This window comes from Euleptes europaea, chromosome 3, assembly GCF_029931775.1.
Source record: "Euleptes europaea isolate rEulEur1 chromosome 3, rEulEur1.hap1, whole genome shotgun sequence".
Classification (NCBI taxonomy): Eukaryota; Metazoa; Chordata; class Lepidosauria; order Squamata; family Sphaerodactylidae; genus Euleptes; species Euleptes europaea.
The window spans coordinates 62,963,723-62,987,956 of NC_079314.1; the positions used below are offsets into that span (position 1 = coordinate 62,963,723).

The 24,234-nt window shown below is 41.8% G+C and overlaps 1 protein-coding gene across 2 annotated transcripts in view; it reads left to right on the forward strand.

Moving 5' to 3' along the window:
* Positions 1-24,234, forward strand: part of DOCK4 (dedicator of cytokinesis 4) — a 296,938-nt gene that overhangs the window by 192,391 nt on the left and 80,313 nt on the right. For both annotated transcript variants that reach the window (XM_056846241.1, XM_056846242.1), the window contains exons 17-27: positions 166-322; positions 3,800-3,897; positions 4,009-4,092; positions 4,180-4,280; positions 5,229-5,310; positions 6,688-6,858; positions 7,955-8,147; positions 14,525-14,652; positions 15,105-15,239; positions 19,395-19,493; positions 20,595-20,689. In XM_056846241.1, the coding sequence (XP_056702219.1) occupies positions 166-322; positions 3,800-3,897; positions 4,009-4,092; positions 4,180-4,280; positions 5,229-5,310; positions 6,688-6,858; positions 7,955-8,147; positions 14,525-14,652; positions 15,105-15,239; positions 19,395-19,493; positions 20,595-20,689 (1,343 nt within the window). The remainder of the gene's footprint in view (positions 1-165; positions 323-3,799; positions 3,898-4,008; positions 4,093-4,179; positions 4,281-5,228; positions 5,311-6,687; positions 6,859-7,954; positions 8,148-14,524; positions 14,653-15,104; positions 15,240-19,394; positions 19,494-20,594; positions 20,690-24,234) is intronic.

The following is a 24,234-nucleotide window of genomic DNA, read 5'->3' on the forward strand; positions in this document are numbered from 1 at the left end:
AAAGCACATTTTAGAGCTTCTTCAGATGTGAATAACTTTCTATAGAAATATTCTGTAGCCTATTGTATAGTTTTTAAATGAAAAACACACTAGATGGGACAGTTTGATGTTGTGTTTTATTTCAGTCTTTATGTCCTGAGTTGCAAATGTAATTTGTTCTCTCAGTGTGAAGAAAATGTAAGTCTTCAGGATGCCAGTCGCTACCTCAAATTCCCTTTTTCAAAGGGACATCTCCTTGGGAACAACCATCCTACAGTAAAAACCTCTAAGGAGTCCTTTTGGATTACATCTTTCTTGTGTTCGACTAAGCTCACGCAAAATGGTAATGTGCTTATCATTAAACTGCTGTATCATTAATGTAATGTTGCGCATGTTAATATAAAATTCAGACTCTTCTGGTAATGTTTTCTACTGAGGAATTATTAAATAAAATGGACACAAGAAATACAAATAAATGTATATGTACACTAATAAGCAGTTTGTGAAATTGCGGGACTTTGAAGCAGAACTAAAATGGTCATTTGTCTTACGTTGTACATTTTAAAAGAATAATATTACTGTAAAGTAAGAAACTAATCCTGGAAATTGTCTTTCTGTGGCTGAGTCAGACTGGACTAGGACAGGGATTGTGGATCCCAGCTCTTGACGGGATGCAGTTAACACCTTCTGCTTCTGTCAGGAGTCTAGGCATCATTCTGGATGCGCTAACTATGGAAGTCCAGGTTTCGATGGTAGCCAAGACGGCATTTTACCATCTTTGTAATGCCCAACAACTAGGTCCTTACCCGTCCTGTTCCAACTTGACCACAGTGATCCATGCAACAATCACCTCCAGATTTGATTACTGTAACTCGCTCCACATAGGGCTGCCCTTGAGACTGCTCCGGAAGCGTCAGCTAGTTTAGAATGCAGCTGCATGTGTCCTAACTAGGTCCCCTTGGAGAGCTTATATTCAACCTATACTCTGGCAGCTGCACTGGCTGCAGATTGGCTTCCATATTAAGTTCAAAATGCTGTTTTTGACCTTTAAAGCCCTAAACAGTCCTGGGACCTTCATACCAGCACAACTGCCTCTCCGCTATGTCCCCCCAAGGTCGCTGCGCTCTAGCTTTCAATATCTACTGGAGGTCCCTGGCCTAAGAGCAGACCGCTTATCCTCAGCCAGGGCCTTTTTGGCTGTGGTCCCAGCCTGGTGGAACTCTCTGTCTGAGGAGCCCAGGGCCCTGCGAGACCTTTCTTGATACTGCAGAGCCTGCAAGATGGAGATGTTTCACCAGGCATATATGGTTGAGGACTTTGTGGGTGCTCTGCAAAGTACACTGGCCACCAACTGAGCCCCCCCCCCCGCCATTTCCCACCCTCCCCCCTGTGTTATTAGCAAATAGTTGTGGGCCTACTAGAGCAGGGTGAGATAACAATGGTATTTTAGTACACCATCTATTTGTTGACCATTGACTGGTTTAAAATTATATACTAGGCTTTTGTATGATATTGTTTTGAATTATTGTTGCTAGCCACCCTGAGCCCCGCTTGGGTGGGGGAGGTGGAATATAAGTAAAAAATATAAGTAAATAGTAAATAATGGCTGCCACAGGAGGTAGAGCCAGCCACAAAATGTCAGGGAATTAGGTTATGCATAACTCTAGTAGTAACTCTTCAGGCAGATGCACTGCTTAACACGGTGCATCAGGGTTACATTTTTAAATGAACATATTCAAATTTATTAATACTGTCAAAGACTAGCTAGAAAAATACAACATATAACCTAAACCTAAGAATTACAAATTACAGTATTTGAATGGAGTTTATTTAAACATCACATAACTTGACATAACCCCCTTATAATTTTAAAATAGTGAGTAATTCAGTTAATCTTATCCTAACAAGGTACTGTGTATTTTGATAGCTACAATACAAAATTTGGCGGACAGAAGTGAAAACTGGTTTTTCACCTATTAAATCGGGTGAGGCACCTTTTTTCCTCCAAGGGCCATTTGGATATTTATAACACCATTTGCGGGCCATACAAAAGTATCAACTTAAAAATTAGCCGACCAAGCCCCAAGCAGGCAGCTGCCCCAGATGACACCCACCCCCCGCACGCGCAAGCAGGCAGGCATAGAACCGGTGGTGCACTCGCCCTCCTGGTGGCTGTCCACAGGAGGGGGTGGATCACCAATCTTAGATCCTTCTGAGCTAGAGATCTGCCAGGACCCACAAAGGGCCAGACCAAATGATTTCGCGGGCCTTAAATGGCCCCCGAGCCTGACGTTCCCCACCCCTGTATTAAGTGAACATAGTGCTTAAAAGAATTTTCTTGCTTATACACAGCTTATGCAGTGGAGATCCTTGTGCTGTGGTGGCAGCTACTACCAAAGCAAAGTGTTTTGAAACTGCATGGCACAGATCTCTAGGGGCCAATCAGAAGCCATGTTGGACAAAAGCCCCTCCCCCCCTTTCTAAAGACACTTGGTGGATGCCATGAAAGGTGGCAGCAGGCACTTTGAAGCCCACGGGGCAGCACGTTGGGGACACCTGTCATTGAGTGACATAACATCCACACTGAGCTCTCTACCCTGCCCAAACGCCACCATCTGCAGGTACCACCCTCAAACCTTGAGAATTTCCCAAGCCAGGCAACTCTAGATGTGGCCTTTGAGCACAGATTTAGTTTCTAACTGACTGTCAGGATTTAGAAGCAATTCCTGTATGTAAAAGTATCATATAGTTTAAACAAACATTGTTTTAGAAATGACACAGCCAGCTAAGTCAATTAAAATAACATGTTTCAACTGAGGGAGGTTTAGGGGTGACAGAAAGTGACTGAGCCCAGGGCACCCAAAGAGCTCTACAGCTGAATGGAGATTTGAACTCAGGACATCCCCTCTAATAATTACAGTGTATTGGCCTTTAATGTTCTGCAATAATATGAAATTTTGAAAACTGTAAGAACAACTGTAAATAAGCTTCTTTGCACCCAGGGGGCGTTACATCAGTCCAACCTAATCAGGAGGGGTTATCTATCTGCAAAACTCACAGCCTCTTTTATAATCTGAGTTCAGCTTTGCCAATTACTGCCTATATAAAATGTTTAAAGGTTATATCTAAACGGTTATACATTGCATCCCATTTCTCATTAACATGGAGCTGTCAATTTTAGACATGTGGTCATAATACTACTTGTTGCTGTTGGTAACCAAAAAGAATCTTGGATCACACTTCAATTTTTTACATTCCTGAAGCCTCTTCTGACAGAGTTGACCTAGTTTGGTCGGCCATAATTTATTTGTGACTACCTGGATCACGCATTCTTAATATCATCTGAATATGTGGCAGAAAGATATAAATCCAGAGCCACTTAATGCTGTAGCAAAAAGGAGAATTAAGGGAACAGCCCTAAGCAGGTCTACTGGGATGTAAGTCTCAATTTTTTCAATGGGGCTTACTTTAAAAAAAAGTGTTTTTAGGATGGCATTGCAGCTTTCTTTCCTTGAGAGCTCATATCCTAACTTTTCATGCCTTGTGTTTTGAGAATATTATTCAAATAACATTTTGAAAGAGTCTATCATTGGACCTAGGTGCATTAACACACTTACTTACTCTTGACGTTTTTGGAGCTAAACAGCAGTTAAATGCTAAAATATCACTGAATTCAATGGAATTTAGGTGTGTTTACATTTTGCTGTGTTTTACCCATTGTTTCCCCCCCCCTCTCTAAACTGTATTTGGATATCTCACATTTGTTAGGACCTCTACCTAGTAGCCATTTTTGCAATCTTGTATGTTTTTTTCTTGGTAGGGGACATGCTTGACCTTCTCAAATGGAGAGCCCATCCAGAAAAAATAGCAGGTTGCCTCTCAAAATTGAAAGAAATAGATGGCTCAGAAATAGTAAAGGTACAGACCTTTATTTTTTAACTGTTCAGTTTTCCCTCACTGCTATTTTGGAAAATAATTTCTGTGCTACATTCATGTAAATATTTCTTGCATTCCTTTCCCCTTACCTAGTTTCTCCAAGATACCTTAGATACTTTATTTGGGATTTTGGATGAGAACTCTCAGAAGTATGGATCCCAAGTATTTGATTGTTTGGTAAGGTATACTTCATAATTCTTATTTCAGGTTTGCTACCTATCTTAAGGAGAGGGTGTTAATAAACACTCTTTTTGTTTTTCTTAGGTTCACATAATAAATTTGCTGCAGGACAGCAAGTTTCATCATTTTAAGCCAGTTATGGACACCTACATTGAAAGTCATTTTGCCGGAGCTCTTGCATACAGGTAGATGTATACTGCTAAATGTTTTTACATTCGACAATGATTGGTCATTTGAATGTAAAGGTAGATTAAAGGTATTGATTGGTATTAAAGTAATGGAATTTGTTCCTTTAAATTAGTTGCATTTAGTTGCAAAAAACAACCCTGGACCATTAATTGCATGTATTGCTTGTTAATTGCTTGGTCTTCTGACATTGTTTTTTTACCACAGTGATCCATGATTCATAAAACCAAAGCTAACAATGCAATCCTATGCAGAGTTATTCCCGTCTAAGCCCATTGATCTCAGTGGGTTTGTACTTCTGTAGTTCTGCATAAGATAGCACTGCTGAGTAAGCTCCCTCACAGAAATCTCTTTGACATTGCCTTTTTATTACTTGCATACTGTCAGTGGTCACAGTCCTAAAAATCCTTTGAGGTATACAAAGATGCTTTGGCCGACACAGCATGGGTTTTAAATTTTTGTACTCCTTTTTCTCCTAGCAGCAGCAGTGTTTTGTATAACTGCTGTGTCAACAACCTTTGTAGAAACTCTCCAAATGTTCAAAGTATCTTGTAAGTGGTGGAGAGGATTCCTGGTAAAAAGCAGGCAAACCCTTCTGTGCAAACCTAATTCGTGCCAATATTTTGCTCCATGTCCTTTACACCTGTTAGGAATGTTTGCAATTTTTCAAAACTTACTGGACATGTTAACTGATCAACTTGACGCTGATCCTCAGAAATGGAACTGTTTTAATTATTCTTCCTTTCCCCCTAATTTCAATTTTCTTTTTGTAATTGGGTATTTGTGGTGGAAGGAGTCTACAATTAAGCTTAGACCTGTAACTGTGTACAGTAGTTTGGTGTAGTCCTTAGAAAATAAGGCCAGGATTGGGGAGACCAGGTTCAAATCCTGACTCTTCTATGAAGCACACTGGAACTGCCTGGAACTAAACTGTGTTTCTATGCTAGAGACCTCATCAAAGTTTTGAAGTGGCATGTTGATCGAATAACAGAAGTGGAGAGGCAAACACACAACCAAGAGGTATTAAAGGTAACCAGATTCAGCATATCCATTACTGTTTTTTACAAAACCTAACTGTGGAGACTGAACATATGGGGGGAGCAGCATCGAGGCAGCAAACTCCATCCCCTAGTATAATGTTCAGTTAAAGTCTAGTCCTCTGCTGACACTGCATTCCCATTCTTCTCACACAAATGTGAGCTTGCCACAGAGCATATCAATAGTACTGTGTGAATTGGGCAATCTGTGGATTTTCCAAGCTGGATTTTTTTCAGCTTCCATTCACACAGATGAGGAAAAGTCTGATTATACAAGCTTGTCTTTATTCAAACTGTACAGCTTCAATTCACCCAAAGTACATTATGAGAAGACAAGAGTCATTTCACAGTAATACTAGGAAAAGTTGAAGGTAGCAGGAAAAGAGATAGATTGACTCAATCAAGGAAGCCACAGACCTCAGTTTGCAAGGCCTGAGCAAGGATACTAATGATAGGACATTTTGGAGGTTACTAATTCATAAGATTGCCACAAGTCAGAAGTGACTTGAAGAAACTTAACACACACCTGAAAGTGTTATACTTTAGCTCAGCCGATGGTTTCTTTCCCCCCTCCCCATTGAAGTAGCAAAAAAACTATGAGAGTGAACAGCCTGCTTGATACTTCTCTCTGCATAATAGCATGTCCATACTCTTGTGGCATGTACTACAGAAACAAAAGAATTCAGGCTTTAAATGAATGATAGAAATTGGGTGTTACCAATACAATACCAATACAAATGTCTGCTGCAATTGCCACATTGTGCCTCAGGAACTATAAATTATGACCTGTGACTTGATAGTTGATTAGAAGTAATATTGGAATATTGGAAAGAAGTAATATTGGAACACAAGCATTTCTGTGAACCCAATCAGTGGTTAGAGGTACTGGAGGAAAGTATTCTTTTCTTGGCCCTAGTTCGAAAAATCAGACTCTGTCACACAATCAGTAATACAATAGTGCCCAAACCAATGAACCCCCAGCCTTCTTACACCCATTTCCCCCCAATACTCTTCCATGAAGGAGGAGGGAGTTTCACTGGAAGCGTCCTTCTCCCTGCTGCCTTGAACATTCCCTCTGAAGTGACCTACATGCCAGGAACCCTGGAAAATGTAGTTCTCCTAGGTAAAAAAGAATTCTGGTATAGTGGGAGCAATTAAATTTGCCTGGAGACCTGATACTTGGGATGCTACAGATGCTACCTGGAAGATGCTCTATTGTGTAGTCAGAGCCAGAGGAAGTGAGAGCCAGAGGAAAATTGTAGGTGTAAATAGCATCTCCAACCATTACTCCAACCATAAGTAATTACAAACTTCAGTAACATTGCTAACAATGATCTAATCTTGTATTTTTGTGTTTTGACATTTGTAGGCACAAGAATATATATTTAAGTATATAGTTCAGTCTCGGAAGTTGTTCTCTCTTGCTACTGGAGGACAAAATGAGGAAGAATTCTGCTGTTGTATTCAGGAACTTCTGATGTCTGTGCGATTCTTCCTTTCACAAGAAACCAAAGGGGCTTCTGCTTTAACTCAGGCCCAAGTAAGTTGCTGCCTTTAGCTGTGGCTTGCATGCTGCTGTATGTGTGTTCCTCCATGTAGAAGGACACACTATAGTCTTTAATCAGTAAATCAATGCCTTTTGCTTGCTTGCAGCTACAATAACTGATAATATGCATAATTGTTTTCTACCAAGTTATTAATTGCAGTTCAGTCAGAATACTGTCAAACTCCTTTGTGTTTCAAGTTTTTGCCCATATTTTACTGCCTATTATTGTTGTTGTTGTTATTAGCACCATCATCATTTTTACTGTTATTATTTTCTCAATTAGCAATCATGCGATCTGCTAGGGAAGAAGAGAAGAAGAATTCCACATTAACCCCTTAGAAATTACAAAACCATCCTTTGTTGGTCCTTGCCATTTTCCATTACCCTAGAACTATAGAAAGGGGGGAAAGCTAGAGTCCATCCAATTCCTCCTCCCACTGCCTCTCCAAGGTAATCTACCCACCAGTCTCTCCCTCCTCCTCTGCTGCACACTCAGATCTCCATATGATGATGATCTGCAAAATGAAGGTTCAAGAAAGGCGCCTGCAGAAGAAATAGTTTCAGCTAACACAATGGCATCAGTCAGTCAAAGCTCAAGAAAGCCCCCCAGGCCTTTTCTGTATTTTCACCTGTGTGGTGTGGTGATGCAGTCACCATTTATAATAATTGTGTATTTTTATTTGATTAAAAAGCTAGGCTATTTTTGTAAAGGAGATGAATGAAGAATGTTGAAAAATTAAATTAAAGTCACCAATAGAATTATATCTGAGGCAGAGCAGCGCTTGGTTTCTCCCTGTTTGGCTCTAGAGCATTAAAAGATATTCAGTCCTCAAAGGCATTCTTCATGCAAGCCCTTGCTGTCCTCAAATCTCCAGTGGGGCCTAATATATGGGGGCAGGGTGACTGCAATTGGTAGCTCATATTGTATTTTTTCAATGTTGTAAGCTGTTTTTGAGTGACTTATAATTGAAAAGCAGGTTATAAATCAAATAACTGTAGAAAATAAATTTCTTCTCTAACTTGTTTTCTTTGAAGAATATCTTAGGTTGATAATATTTATTTATTTATTTATTTGACCTATTTCTTTTAGGCAGTCTTTCTCAGTTCTTTCCCAGCTGTATACTCAGAGCTGCTGAAACTCTTTGACATGAGAGAAGTGGCAAACGTAGTACGTGATACTCTAGGAAGCTTGCCAACCATCACAAATGCAGATGAATCTCTTCAAGCTGTAAAGCTCCAGTGCATTGGAAAGATAGTGGAGAGTCAACTCTACACCAGTCCAGGTAGGATGGAAAACATGTGAGCACCCTGTAATTACAAAGGCCTCTCACATTCGCTGATCATATGAAATCAAATAACAGTTTTCATGGAAGTTGAACAATGAAATTTTATGGAAAGATTTGCTTTACACTGGCATTTACAATAATGCCATTTCTAGTTTAGAGATGTATGACAGGTCTGTTTCAATGGAGTAAGTGGAGATGGGTGGGTTGGTATTGCTAGATGGAGGTATCTTTAATGGTGGTTTTTTTAAATCTAGATTTGTAAAAAACAAAATTAAAAATTGAACAGCACCTAGACATGCAGTTTGAGGCATAATTGAAAGGAAGGACTGAAACTGGTGTTTTACAGTGCGATCCTAAGCTGAGTAACATCCATCTAAATCAATTGGCCTAAGGTCTGCTTAGGACTGCCCTGTCAGTGTTAAATTTCATCAATGGGCTAGGAAGGGAAATTGAGTCACGTGGAAAAGAAAAAGGCTTGAACCTGTGTTATGTGTTTGGTTCCAGCAATCTCCAGTACACTTGTTTTCAGCCTTCAGTTGCTGCTCATTCCTCAGCATGTGCCTCAAGGATACTCAACTCTAAAAAAAAATAACTAATGTGGGCTTGTTACAAGTGCATGGGAGGCAATTTATTTCCAGTATCCAATTTGCAAGTTGACAACTTCTGGTAGATTCTCCATTGCCATAATTTATCTCAGTCAAGCATAATGCTCTAAATCATTTTTAGCTAATTGTGGTTACATTACATCAAAGCCCTTGTAAAGAAAGTGTAAATGTACTGATCTGTTATAATGGAGAGTCATTTCGTTACTTCAGTTGTTGTCAGATTTGTGTCCTAGTGAGGTATGTTAAGTCAAGATGGGCGTGTCACTGAACGGCTCCACCCCAAGACCCCTTAGGGAGTCCCCAAAGCAGGGGGAGGCAGGCGCGCAGGCATAGCCTTCCTACCAATGGATCTATCCCAATGCCCAAGCTGTGATGAGAATGCTGTGGAAGGACCAAAACACAACCCATAACAACCAATATCTGAGGAAGGGTGGGAGGGAGAACTGGCACTGACTAAGACAAGAGACCCCCAACAGCAGCCCAGATAAGTAGGGGAAGGGGAGACCAGACTGGAAACTCTGCCCCTCCCAGGCCTGGCCCCAAAGAAAAAGAGATTGGCTGGCCAGAGGTCGCTGCACCCCCCCCCCCACAATCCTCACGTTGCTGGCTTGAGGAAGCAAGGCAACCTCCTCTCTGCAGTCCTGGTCCCAGGCCGCAAAAGTGGCCCCCAGGTAAGTCTCTGCTTCTGCTGCCTTCCATCCTCTGTTTGAAAACAGGCTAAAAAGAGAGAGCAAGCTCATTAGCAAATCAGGAGCAAATCCCCTACAACCCATGTCCTCTGCCTGCCCAGTTACCATTAATTTCCAGAATGTGTGTGTGTTTTTGTTTTGTATTTTCCTATTTCTGGTATAGCACATTCCTTTTGTGTGTGTGTGTGTGTGTGTGTGTGTGTGCACATGGGGACTTCCTTCCTATCAGACCCAGGAGAAACCCTCTTTTCCCACCCCCCTGCAGAAACTTAAGAATGCACTCATTCAAAGTACATTGGTCTGGAAAATAAAGCATGATGTCCTGGGGTAAAGCCGAGACTCACTGTGATCTGCAGTGCAATTAAACTCCCCTGTCTCAGAGGGTGAAAATGAACACTTCACAGTGTTACCATATTCTTTGCTATTGCTTGTGAGGGGGAAATAACATGGTAAGAAAGAATTCGTAGGCTGAGCAAACAAGTTGTTCAAACTTCTTAGACAAAGGACACTTTCTATGACGAATCACTTCCTTGACTAAAGCTCGATTTACCTGCTAATCAGATTTGTATAGCTCTGAGGGGATTTCATGTTTTCTTCTGCAAAGGCAGAGGCCAAGGAGTGCAGCAGGATGTAGCATTTAATTTTCTGTGGTACCGGCTGGATTTGCACTGCTACAGAGACATCTGACTCCTAACATCTTTTAGCTAGATGGGTTGCAATTTACAGATTCACATGCTGCACCAGTAAACGCTTACACTACCATCACCTCTTTTCAGGACACTGGGGAAGCTACATGGTGAAGGTCAAACTAAATCCAGTCCTCACAGGAGGCCACACCTGTAGGATGTGTTCACCATGCCAAGTGGGGGGGGGGGCAAAGTTCATAATGTGGCAATTTTACAATGTCAGACTTGACATGAAGGTTGAGTCGTTTTTTCTGAAATAGGTAAGACTTTATCAGTACATGTTAGAGAAATTAAGTTTCCCTCTGTGCCATGTATATTTTATTTTATTTCAACCTTTCGTAGTCAGAGTAGTCAGCATATTGCAGCAAGACAATATTAGCATCACAGTCAAACTTGCATGATAAGCAATGGCTGTAAGTTCTAACCACCGGTAAAAAACAGTGTATCAATAAAATCAACAGAAGCAGATGTGGCATAAAAGCTATCCAATCAGAGCAGTTAATCAAAACAGTCAAGGGGGAAAGACCCCCCCCCCCAATGACATGGATCCTATGCCTTCTTTTGTAGTGGAGGAGAACACTCTGCAAGCAGAAAGAAGGTATAGGAGCCAAACCACTATAAAGCCTAGGTAAACAACAACAACAACTTGGCACCTAAAGCTAGATGAGGTTGGTGCCAGGCCAGCTGCTATGTGGAAGGGAGTTCTAGAGCCAAGGTGCCACTGCTGGGACAATTCTGTCTCTAGTGATCACCCATCTTGTCTTGTGCAGTGTGACATATGCAGCAGGGCCTCTTTTTACAGATCTCAAGGGAGCAAGAGGTCCTTCAAATACCCTGGTCCCAGGCTGTTCAGGGATTTAAAGTGATGGCCGGAACTTTGAACTGGCATCCAATGTAGCACACTTCAGACTGGTAAAATATGCTCCCACCAATACATGCTCTTCAGCAGTCTTGCTGATGCATCTTTTAGTAATTGAAGTATGAGAACAGTCTTCAAAGGCAGTTCTATGTAGAGCATGATACAGTAATCTAACTTTGGTTTGATCAAAACCTAGGAAACTGTGGCCGGCTCTATCTGCTGATTATTTTCTTGGAGGTGTCATAAAACCATAAAAAAGGAGAAGGCTAGATTTTGAACCTGCAAATAGGGTTGCTGTCAGACATGGTCTGGGAAAGGAATGTTGTAGTTTCTCCAGGTGCTGGCCGTGGCCAGCTCTGTATCCGGTAAACAGTGTGTTTAGAGTGCTCTCTGTGGGAAGTCCCCTAGCACCCTGACAGCTCCTAGAATGGGGGTTGCCATAGTATCCAGATCTACCCCGATTTACCCTTTGCTCTTCCATATATGCCCTGTACTATTCCCATAGTTTTCACTAGTGTCCATTTGATTCTTGGCTTCTGTTAACCTGTGGATTTTCCAATAAATCAACTCTCTTTAGACTGCCTGTCTGCTGATGTCTGTTTATGGGATTATCACGGGACTAGAGCTTACATTTGGACACTAGTCCATTCCTATACTTTTATCCCTGGCTGGAGCCCTGGAGGGATCGCTGGGATCTCAGGTTGGAGCTAAGGACGTGCTCCTCGACGGTATTTTCCCTGGCTGGAGCCCTGGAGGGATCGCTGGGAGGTCAGGTTGGAGCTTTGGGTCAGCTTCCCAAGGATTTTGATCTACTGCGTGCTATCCTTGAGGAGGTGCAGCGGACTCAAGACGAGTCCAACCGACTGACTGGGTTGGTCGTGGAGCAGTGGCATCGACTGGCGGCAGCACCCCCCTGGGAGATGCGGGACGCTGATCTCCGTGCCCAAAACGAACTTTGGTGGCTGGAGACTTTGCTGGAGGAGACGCTGGCACAAGAGGATTCAGCCCTCCTGCAGCGACTGGGGACTGACTTCGGAGTGTTCCTGATTCCCGCTTCTCGTCCCCTCATGGCGGCCGGAGGAGGCTCCTCGGATCGGGACCAATTCACCCCGGAGGCTCAGGATGCAGCCGCTCAGACACTCCTGTGCCTCGTGGATCTACCGCCGGTAACGGCGACAGAGGAAGAAGTCCGCAAATTACTCGAGCCAGAGTATGGTCCTTCCTCCATGGAACTCACCCAGCAGGTTAGACCGATGCTCGCCAACTACCCGGAACTGAAATTGCTGCTGCAACAAGCGGCTGAGGACTGTTTACCTTTGCTGAATATGCTTACAATAATGCTATGCACCAGTCCACTGGTTTTAGCCCTTTTCAAGCTGTGTATGGACGAGAATTTGGCCCCATCGGCCAAATTGATGTTTCAGGGGAGGAGGCAGGTGGCGATGTGGCTGAATGGGTGCACACAGACAACCTGGCCGTGGCTGATAAAGAATCAGCTAAACGAGCTAAACGAAAATATAAGGCTCAAGTTGACAAACACCGGTTGCCGAGTAGAGTACGGGGTGGGGGATTTGGTTTATTTGTCCACCAAGAATCTACGATCAACCCGCCCGTGCGGCAAACTCAGTGCCAAGTATGTGGGTCCGTTCCCCATCTCCCGGATTATCAACCCGGAACTGTAGAACTCTCACTCCCCAAATCTCTGAGGAGAATTCATCCCGTGTTTCATGTCAGTCTATTGAAACCGCATGTTCCCACCCCGGAGTGGCATTCTGAACCACCGCCTGCAGCACCTGTGATGGTGGGGGGGAGGAGCATTTTGAAGTCACAAAAATCCTAGACTCGCGTATCCACCATGGATCCCTCCAATATCTGGTTCGCTGGAAGCACTTCAGTTCTGCTCAGGGTGAGTGGGTGCGTTCTTGCGATGTTTCCGCCCCTCTCCTGGTCCGCGAATTCCATGCTGCCTATCCTCACAAGCCAGCCAGGAAATGAAGGGGGGGGGCTTGGGGGGGGCAGAATGTCAGACATGGTCTGGGAAAGGAATGTTGTGGTTTCTCCAGGTGCTGGCCGTGGCCAGCTCTGTGTCCGGTAAACAGTGTGTTTAGAGTGCTCTCTGTGGGAAGTCCCCTAGCACCCTGACAGCTCCTAGGAGGGGGGTTGCCATGGTATCCAGATCTACCCCGATTTACCCTTTGCTCTTCCATATATGCCCTGTACTGTTCCCATAGTTTTCACTAGTGTCCATTTGACTCTTGGCTTCTGTTAAACAGTGTGTTTAGAGTGCTCTCTGTGGGAAGTCCCCTAGCACCCTGACAGCTCCTAGGAGGGGGGTTGCCATGGTATCCAGATCTACCCCGATTTACCCTTTGCTCTTCCATATATGCCCTGTACTGTTCCCATAGTTTTCACTAGTGTCCATTTGACTCTTGGCTTCTGTTAACCTGTGGATTTCCCAATAAATCAATTCTCTTTAGACTGCCTGTCTGCTGAGGTCTGTTTATGGGATTATCACGGTACTAGAGCTTACATTGCCAAGTGCCAGGTGGTGGTGGGCAAATCCCCGCCAATCCACCGTGACCTAGCTGCCCACCTACCAGCTGAGGGTTGGCGGGCAACGCGCGCACTCACGCCTGCCCACCGCAGCACATCACTTGTGGTTTACACCCAGAAGCGCCGCATAGCAGCGGGACTTTTACCACTCAAACTCCCAGTTTGAGTGATAAAAGTTCCCTTGTGATGCATTTACACCTGGAAATGCCGCATCACAAACTGGGAGTTTGAGTGGTAAATGGCCCCTTGCGATGTGGCACTTCCAGGTGTAAACTGGAAGTGACGTGATCGCCTCGTCGCGGCTGCGCACACAAGCAAGCTTTGCCTCACCTCCGCCCCAATAACCTCCCACCTGAGGAGAGGGGGGACCTGGCAACCCTACCTGCAAAATTGCAGTAGGATCACTGTAACCCAATTTTTTTAGCGTTGTTTATTGCCTAATTGTGTTTTATTGTTTCTTGTATGTATTATAATGGTCTTTGTGACATGGATTTTATAATTCTGTAACTTGCCTTTAGTCTCAGTGAGAAAGACAGATGATAAAGGAAGTAAATAAATGATACTTTTTAACAATTTGTAAACTTTTGGGTGTTTACTTGTTTGAGCAGTTCTGGTTACATGTTTTCATGAGACTATTCAGAAACAGCACCTTTCCTCTTTTGTAACACATTGTCCTGTTAATGAATACAAATATTACTCTGGCTCTATTGTATATTCATAACAACCTAAAAATGCAGAAAGAGAAAGTAAGCATCATTACCAAAATAATGATTTAGGGGTTATCCTTCCTTCTTGACATAGGGAGTGAATTTTCATCAATGAACACTTTTAATCATGTAATTTCCCCTGTGAAGCTGTTGGCGAAGCAGAACCACAAGAGAGGCCTGTACAGCTTCAACGAATGGATATTTAATGTGGTCCTTAATTGCATAAAAGAAATACCACAAACAGATAGCACTCATAGTCTGACCTTTCATTTCAGAGTCCCGATATATTCTGCTGCCTGTAGTTCTGCATCACCTCCACGTGCATCTGCAAGAGCAAAAGGATCTGATCATGTGCGCACGCATCCTTAGCAACATATTTTGCTTCGTCAAGAAAAATAGTTCTGTGAGTAGGACTGGGTCATTGGTTTTAATAACGGAAACCTTGCCTGTCTGAGCCAGAAGTGTGATGTGCCCAGTTGTTCTCTGTTTGGTTATGGTTTCCATTGCTGTTAGTTTACCTCTTTTGAAAGAGCTGTTAAGGACATCATTGGATGTTAATAGGTCTGCGGTTTGTGCTTGGTCTGGTTGAGTGCTGAGTTCAAGGTGTCGCTGGATCAGTCAAATGCATCATCTAGTCCAGTACCCTGTTTCCCACAGTGGCAAACCAGTTGCTCTGGAAGGTCCACAGCAGGAGAGCAGAGAGCAAATCCTCCCTGTCCCTCATTCAGAAGTATACTGCACTGAACATGGAAGTTCTATTTAACCTTCTGTTGCTAATTGTTATTGATAAGAACATAAGAACATAACTTGCTTTTTATTAACATAAGTCTGATTGGTATTTTCTTTCTTTAAAAGGAAAAGTCAGTTTTAGAAGAAATAGACATAATTGTGAACAGTCTGCTGGATATACTCCTGAGGACCATTTTGGAGATCACAAGCCGACCTCAGTCAGCAGGGTCTGCAATGAGACTTCAGTTTCAGGATGTTACTGTAAGTGTTAAAGAATAAATAAATGTGCAGTTCATTCTCCCTCCTTGCCAAGTATCCTTCAGTTTGCAAAAATAGACATCTGTATGCACAAGTGCTTTCCAGTGGGCATGGAGCAATTCTACGCGTGCAATGTGTTGATGTTTCATATTAACATCTTCTTGAGAAGCCTTTAATAAACCTATTCTCCATTAATTTATTTAATCCAATTTAAAACAGTCTAAGCCATCATGACATTTTCATGTGGCAGCAAATGCCCTAAGTAAAGTGTACATTAGGGTCAAACTAGCCATGATGTTAATCATGTGTTCTTCACAGAGACTGGCAACCATAAATCGGCTGCCGGACCTCATGGAGAACTCCTTTTAAAAATGCCATGGGGTTCCAATCCTGGTTGGGACTGTGGCGCTGGGGGAGGAGCTCCTCCCCCCATATCATTTTCCTGACCAGAAACGGCACCAGGAGGTGTTATTTGCCCCATTGGGCAGCTACACATGCAGCCATCAATGCCTGTGCAGTTTCCCAATAGGGCAAATAATAATCCCAAATGCCTTGTTGGGTCAGGAAAAAGGTGCAGGGGAAGGCAGGACCCCCCCCCCCCAGGATCTTGACAGGACATTTAGACGGAGTTCTCCACGGGGGCCAGCAGGTGACATATGGCTTCCAACCCTTGTGGAGAACATGACAAGCATCACATGTAGTTCAGCCCTTCGGTAATAAATTTCTTGGCTCTGTTCCCAGATGTCCTTTCAAATTCTTTGTATGGCCACTCATTCTATCATTATAGGAGAGGACACCTGTAAATAAGGAATGGAGTATACATTACACAAGATATGCAAGAACAATTTCCAACTGTTTATTATAGTAAACGAGTATTGGAGGCCATAATTAGGGTCGGAAGAGCAGGAGGAAGAAACTATGTCACGCTCTTCCTTCCTGCCGTTTTTCTGCTCAAAACATTTCTGTCCCCAAGCTGTTTTCTACCTGGAGAGGAAAAGGTATGGGACCATCACTGCTTTTTCCCTGCAGGGAAGCAATATAGCTTGGGGAAGGCAATTCTGAATGAAAAAAATGGCAAGAAGGGAAAAGGTCAAGCATTTCTTTTCTAAAACTGGCAATCTCCCGTAGCTACATTTAAACAATAAATGAATAAATTGGGATTGTTGTGTGTCTCCAACATGTTATCCATATTTCCCCTAAGTATAAAGAAGTGTAAATTTGTCTTGTTCAATAATACATTAAAACAAATGTATGAAAGCGGGTTCAAGGCCTATTTTTTAGAGAGCAGAATGGAAACTTTGTACATGAAATAATGTCAGGGTATACTCTGCTTCTGTTAAGGTGGTAGGAATCTTGCACAGTGGGAAGCATATCAGGGTTTTAAAAGAGGAGCTGACCTATTTTTTGTTCACAAAGTTTTCAGAGCACTGTTTAGTTGATCCATGCCTTGTCTTGCAGTCTCATTAGGGCTGCTTTTTCTGTTGTTGACTGTTTTAAAATATATCTTCCAATACCAAATGGGTTCTAAATGACATGTTGCTCTAAGAGCAAATATTTTATAGATGATCTTAATAAAACATGACATCTTAATTTTGCATTCCCTCCCACAAGGAAGATATTAATGGAATATTGACATAGTTAAGCTGCCTGCTTTAGTTTTGAGAGATTGTGCTAATAGGATTTCATAGTTCTTTACACTAAATTTTTGGAAAGTTGTAATACTGCTGACAGCTCATTCCTGAGCCTGGGGGCTGAAAGGGCTTGGGAGGTGGCAAGGGGCTTGCGCCAGCATCCATGCCACTTGCATTGTGCAAACTGGCAGGGATGCCAGCCCTCCAGGACTGCCAAGGCAGTGCGGCCCTAGGACGCCGTCTTGGCCTCCTGCCGGCATCCTGCCAGTGCAAATAATTGTACCGGCATCCTGGGAGGTGTTTCTGGGGTGTTCTGGGGACAGAGCGGCCGGTAGGCAGCCTCCTAACCCCTTCCAGGACAGGAACGCCCCCCTCCGCCACAGCAGTGTTGTGCCAGCTTTTTGCTGCTGCATCATCGCTGTTCTCAATGGGGCTATTTTCCCCATTTTCAATTGTTTGTTTTTTAAAGGGCCTTTTTTAGCCTTGCAGCAGCTAGGAAACCTCTTTGGAGGCACCACCATGGCACCTCGGCCACGCCGTCCCCGGCTGCTGCAAGGCTTAGGAATGAGCTGTAAATTTTGCAAGACCTTGTTCATATCGCAAAGGCTTATATATGTTGACTTCTACTTAACACCACACATGTAAGTGTTGCCAAATAAGGCTTGTGGAATAAGTATAGCTTCAACTTGAATCTGTTTCATTTAAATGGGTTTCCTTTGGAGAACTTCCATTTGCATATAGTGTTGCTTTCCACAAAGGTTTTTCTTCTTCTTTTTTTAAGAGGCCTTGTTCATATGGAGAACTGAAGAATAAACTCTTGGGGTCCCTGAATGGCATTGTGGAAGCCAAATGTGCAGAGAACCTTCAAGCACCACACCAAATACATAATTTTAAAGTGACTCATAGCACAGCATAAGGCAATTATATACTGTTATGTAGCAAGATCATGCAGTACTGTACTTGCTTATAGCAGCATACTGAGCCAAACGCTCAGAGCTATTTGTGAAGAAAGACACTGCCCAGTTTGAGTGTAGGTGGCAGGTTCACGTGTTGTCGGGAATCCATTCTATGCTTATCAAAAAGGATAAATCAGTACACTGTACAAAATGTAGGCGGGGTTGGGCTGAAATACCAGGCTAGACTTTCTATCCCAGATTCAGTGTTGCCTCCCTTTCAGAACAAGCCTACAGATAAGATTGCTTTTGTAATCTCCTTCTGCATGATTTTGCTGAAGATTGCCTTATGCTGAACTGTGTCTGTGCTTTCATTTATGCAGTGTGATAACAGAAGGGCACTGAGGCTTCGTCCAGCACAAGCTCTTCTCTAGTTCAGTGGATCTCAAATGGGCAAAGTGCCCACTGATTTCCACACCCCCCCTTTAATTTGGCTTGGTGAATTGGTTTTCAAGCCCCCAGACGGAATGCACACATTGATGTGAATGCATGCAAATACAATAGAAAAAGTTCCATAATTGCGTAAAATTCTGCAATCAATGGAGGTTGCTGGCTGCCCCCTGTTAAAATGCATTGCCTCCTTTTCCTTTTATACTATCTTCAAGACCTTCTGCATCTGTGCCTGATATACCTGTAGTCTGTTGAAGTCAGTGGGATTAGAAAGGTATAACTGTGTTTAGGATTGCTCTGTTGGTGTTCAGTATTTGTTTCAGAAGATTAACTGTAACTATAAAGGTAAAGGTAGTTCCCTGTGCAAGCACCAGGTCATTATTAAACCATGGGGTGACATCATATCATGACATTTACTAGACTTTGCTTGATGTGGCAATTGTGCCTAGGAAACCAATGTAATCCTTGAAAATTACGAGAAATTGGGTAACCCCAATGAATGCAATATTAAAGAAACATGAGTTGTCTCTAAAATGTTTTTAAAAGAAAAGAACACTTACAGCCCAATCCTAATGGGGGGGAAGGGTATTGGAGCTGGCGTGATCCCACTGCCAGCGTTAGTGCAACTTGCACCAACTAAAGTGGCATCAACGCCAGTGCTAGGGCACTTATGTCAGTGTTGGGGAGCTGCATGATAGTGCAAGTCTCAGGCGGCGTACAGCCTTGCCAACAGCATTTTCCCAGCACAGAGGCTTGCGCCGGCGTCAAAGGGGGTGTTTCCGTGGCGGAGCTGATATTCGTCAGCTCCCAAAGCCCTTTTGGCCTAGGAACACCCCTTTTTGTAGACAAATTACTCCTGCGAAAAGGCAGGCAATAGCCTCATGGAATTCTATGGAGAGTTCCACACGGTTTTCTCAACAAAGGCATTTTCGGCTTGCTGCTCTTGGCAGCAAGCCAGTCAGGAGGTGTACCCCCTCCCTTAAAATTGTGCTCTTAATAACAATAAATAAATAACACAGAAGAACGCAATAGGTTAAAGGTAATTCTTTTCAAAGGCGCTTTCTGTTGCTTGTAATTGTGAGAATATACTTGTATAAAATCACCTCAGTGATCATTAACTTTGTTTTACCTAATTCTGTTGGAATGTTTTTCCTTTCTCTAATAAATATATCTATACATTTTAGGGAGAGTTTGTGTCATGTCTGTTGTCTTTATTACGACAAATGACCGACAGGCATTACCAGCAACTTCTTGATAGATTCAAGATGCGAGATGAGCTGAGAGTGAGTATTATTCTTAAGTAGCAGACTCGTGCTGTGGTCCTTGTGAATAAACTCAGCTGCTTTCCACTTCCCCAGTCTGTTCATGATTTTCCCATTTCACAGGAGGGCGTCAATTTATACACGTGAAGCACAACACAGAGCAAGTTAAATGTGCTTCTTTATTTCAAAATACTTATTGTCCTTGAGATGTTCTCTCACTGGTAGATACTTGCAGATTTGCAATGAAAGCTTTCTCATGTATGAAGGTAGATGTGGTTCCTGCAAGTAGTGTTCCATTTGCGGAAGATTCTGGTTGAAATCCCTGCTCTGCCATGAAAGATACAACTGGAATTATTTTAAAACTGTTTCTCTTTAAAGTTGCTGTAGGGATGATGCATATTAATGCATGGATTTACAGAAATGCAGGCATTGGTTGTTTTTGGTATTTACTTTCTTTTGTATAAAATAAAAACTATCATGTGAAAGAAACCAAAATAAGGTTTAAAAACATTATGGATCATTAAACCACCCAGCATATTATCCATCCCCCCCCCCCCCATACACACACACACTCAGCATTAACAATAGCCTGAGCTTGGATGCTTATTTTAGTGCTTTATAACACTCCTAGAATCTCAGCAATGGCAGTAGTTCCTCAGCATACAAATTAGCATACAAGACTTTGTAATGGCGGACATTGAATTTGCATGTTTGTGTGTGTGCTAAGTGCCATCAAGTCGCTTCTGACTTATGGCAACCCTATGAATTAATGGTTAGTGAAATATAAATCTGATGTCAATGAAAAAAGATCCATCTCTGTGATCTGTCACAAAGCTAGTGAAACAACTGGTGGATTGTATAAAGTGTGAATGGAATTTTATATGTATCCCAGAGAGAATTTTGAAGTATAGGTACAAACATGTTCTGTTTTCTAACAAGCATTCAAACATGTTAAATAATTTTGACCTTATTTCTTTGATATTTTCTGGAGAAGTAAACAGTTGGAAACAGAAACCTTAGGAACCATTAGAATCTTTTTTAAAAAAAACTAGAATTATCTAATGTTGTTAAACCTTTTTTGTTTTATCTGTGGAATAATATTTTTTTCCTTTTTTGTCCTAGGATTTCTTGTTGCAAATATTTACAGTATTTCGAATATTACTGCGACCTGAGATGTTTCCAAAAGATTGGACAGTGATGCGCTTAGTTGCTAACAAGTAAGACTTTTGAAATGCATGAACCAGACCTGATGGGAAATTAATGGGGAACAATATTCATAATTTAGACGGGCGTATAATTCACACACATCACTTGCCTTTGGGCATAGAACTGCAGCCTTGAAATGTGAACCATGTGAACTATTTTTAAGCATTTCTTGTTGTGTCGTTTGATAAGTGCAAAATAAAGTTGATTACTATGAAGACAGAGATCCATCTTTGCAACACATCTTTGGTAAACAGCTGTCTGCTAAAAAAAACACAAGAATTAGAATTTCAGTATGCATGTATGACACAGAACCCTGTTGTTTCTGCAGAAATGAGAAATATTCATTCCCAGTGGCTCAAAAATAAGTGTAAATGGTTATGCGCTCTCCCTCAAAGGCCAAAATAGTCCTGAAAAGAGCCCTACCACCTCTCCCTGCCTTTTACTGACAGAAACCAAGACTTGAAGGCTAGCAGTACTGTTGTGGGCATTTGTTTCTTAAAGCTATCTCTGTTGTTTTTTGGTGGGGAGTTACCCCCCATGTATTTTTTTTTTATTTCAGATTGTTGTGCAAATCTGGGGCTGTTTTCAGATTTGTAAAAGATCTGTTATGTCTATTCATGGCTCCAGTGTCTGGATTTAAGTATCCACAGATTTGGCCATGTTGAGAATTAGATATATTGATGATGATGTAACACCAATTTGCTTCAATAAGATGTTAGGTTAATTGACATTTTTCCCCTCACTCGCTCCCCCCTTCACTTTTTTTAAATCCAGGTTGCATGTGCTACAATTTTATTGACTTGTTCTGTTTTTAGATGTTCTGGTAGGCTCTACAACCCTAATCTTATTGCATTGTTTATTGAATGTTCCATCCTGTTGATTGTATTGACTCACTCTGCCTAATCTGCTTTGACTCCCAGTATGAGCGAGCATGCATACATACGTACATAAATGTTTCATATTTTTGTTAGGAAACCATCATCTTCACATTTTCTCTTACAATGCTTTGATCTCTTTAAATGTATTAATTTCCTTCCATATGCTCATTGACAGTTTCTAGCTTGTGTCTGTTCAAACGATCTGGAACATTTATGACAACTTTGGAATGAGTTGTCCTGTGCCAGATATTCACTGTTTTCCATCAGTTTTCAACCAAGGTTTCATTTAAAATTTGCTGTGCAGACGTTTTTATACTAGCAATTCAATTCCATCTCTTTTGTAAAAGTTCAGCCTCTCTCAGAATTATTTTCAGTACCAGTCACATCTGAACCCTTCCTCCAAAATGAGTATCTTCCATCCATTCATTGCAACACCTGAACTGTGTCTGCCCAGCTGTTCTCACATATGGAGCAGGTAGCATTTCTTAAAATGCTGTCTTTTAGTTCCTGGACTTCACTTTCCTCAGTAGTATCCTGTTCTAGGGCAGTCAGCCGATGTAAAGTGCACTGCACCAGTACCAGTATACTCCATATATACCAGCCTGTCTATAGTGTTTGAATCCATAATCTTTGCATCAGGGAAACAATTCATGATGGTATCAAAATGTCTATCACAGTCCCATTTCTCTAGCAAGATCTTCTGTCCTCCAACCACAGAAAAGTATTCTTGGAGTGAGATTATATCAATTGATCACTGGAGAAATATGTCCCTCTTTCTCAGAGTGACAGCTTCTTGCCCTGAGATGATCACTTATTCTCTTTGACAGCCAAGGATATGTTATCATGAGTGTGGAAAGTCTCTAACATATCCCTGAAATTATCCTTACCATAAACTGCTCTGTCTAGCCTTATCATGAGTTACTCTGGTCTATAGCTATCAATTAGGCTTCTTTGCTGGTCTATCTTGATGTTATATGAATTGTTGCTTTGGCCAGAACTTGATTATGGTTCCACCTGATATTCTTTGGCTGCACCGGTATTCCTCCAAGTCTAGGACCTCCTTTGAGCTTGTTCCCTGACAAAGTTATATTTTGTCACTAGGAAAATAAATTCTTTCCCCATTTGCAACTGTGCCATAACTAAGGACTCAGTTCAAGGTTTTGGCATTTGTTCTGTCTTACTGCAAAATTGGCTCTTTTTTGTAATTTATTTGAATACAAATTTATGCAAATTTTATTCTGTTCTAAGCTTCCGGTGAAAATGCTTCTGGTACTTGCAATGCAAGAAAAGGCTCACAATGCTCAGTTTCATTATTTTGTTTGAGTCACCACTGAAAGATTTTGTTTTTCTTTTAATTGTCCCTACAGAAAACCCATGAGATTCTTAACAATGATTCCCTTCCTCCTTGGGCCAATTCAAACAGTATTTTCTTTCTGTGTGGCAGTTTCATGCCCGTGGAATATTTGCTTTTTTTTTACGGACTCCCCCTCCATTAAACTTGGGTTGCATTCATGTTTCAAGAGTGTGCATTTGGATGTTGGAATGACATCTGTGTGAGAGATCAGATATATTTCCTTTTCTGACATTTGAAGAATCTCAGCTTCCTTGGTAATGATGGGATGGGATGTTAGCACTCTAGGTGAGATGTAAACACTGCTGCAAGGGAAGTATGGTATAGTAAATTCAGAAATAAAGACAATTGGTTTTCAGAAGTTCTATTTAATCAAACCCAATTGCACAGCTCTGGGAAATGTAGGTGGAAGAGTCTGAGCTAGTGTCTTGTGCACTGGAAATCTTGATCTTTAAAGAAAGTAGTAATGATACTGACACACTTTTTTCTCGTGATAGAAACGGCAAATGTTCACCCCTGCCCTATGAGTGACAAGGACTGCCAGTGGCTTTAAGATTAAAAAGGCAGAGAACAGTAACTTTGTCCTAGATACATACTAATTACTAAATGTGAAATAAAACCAAATAGAAGCTAGAGGGTTCTGGAAACTTGACAAATTACAAAGTACAGTTAGATCATCCATCATTTTTATTCACAAACTTCTCTCCCAGAGAAGATGAAGTATATGATATATATTTTCATATAAGTTGATCCCTAGCCATGATGCTGATTCTTTTCTGCCAGGTCAGTGGCCAAGAAGCAGAGAGCACAGATAATTGACTATCTAGACTATTTTGTATGCTGACAAGTATAGTTCTGATGTTGGTAACTAAACTGGCAAACCCCAGTAGCCAGAAGCTGGTAGCGAAAGGTGGAACTGTTTGGTATTAGATAAATCTTCTATAGGCTAAGAAGGCTTGTATTGTACAGCACAATGTTTTCCCCCTTTAGCATACACTAGTGGAAAATTTGATAGTCTGACCTCAAGGCGTCTTATGAAGGCAATCGAGTCAGCATTGTTAACAAGCAATAAAACAGAAGTAATTATGGTTGTGTTTCCGTTCATAATGTTTAGAATTTCACTATTTAGGATACATTCCTGTGTACAATTACATGCATTCAAGGCCAATTCAGATCCATGGGAATTTGGTAATCTTTGTTGAAGTACAGCCTTATGTTTGTTGTTCACCCTATTCCTGAAGCACTAATCCTCACAATCATTTCATGAAGATCACTGTTAGATCCAATTTATAGGCTACAAATTACAGCTGAGAAAGAGTTGGCCAAG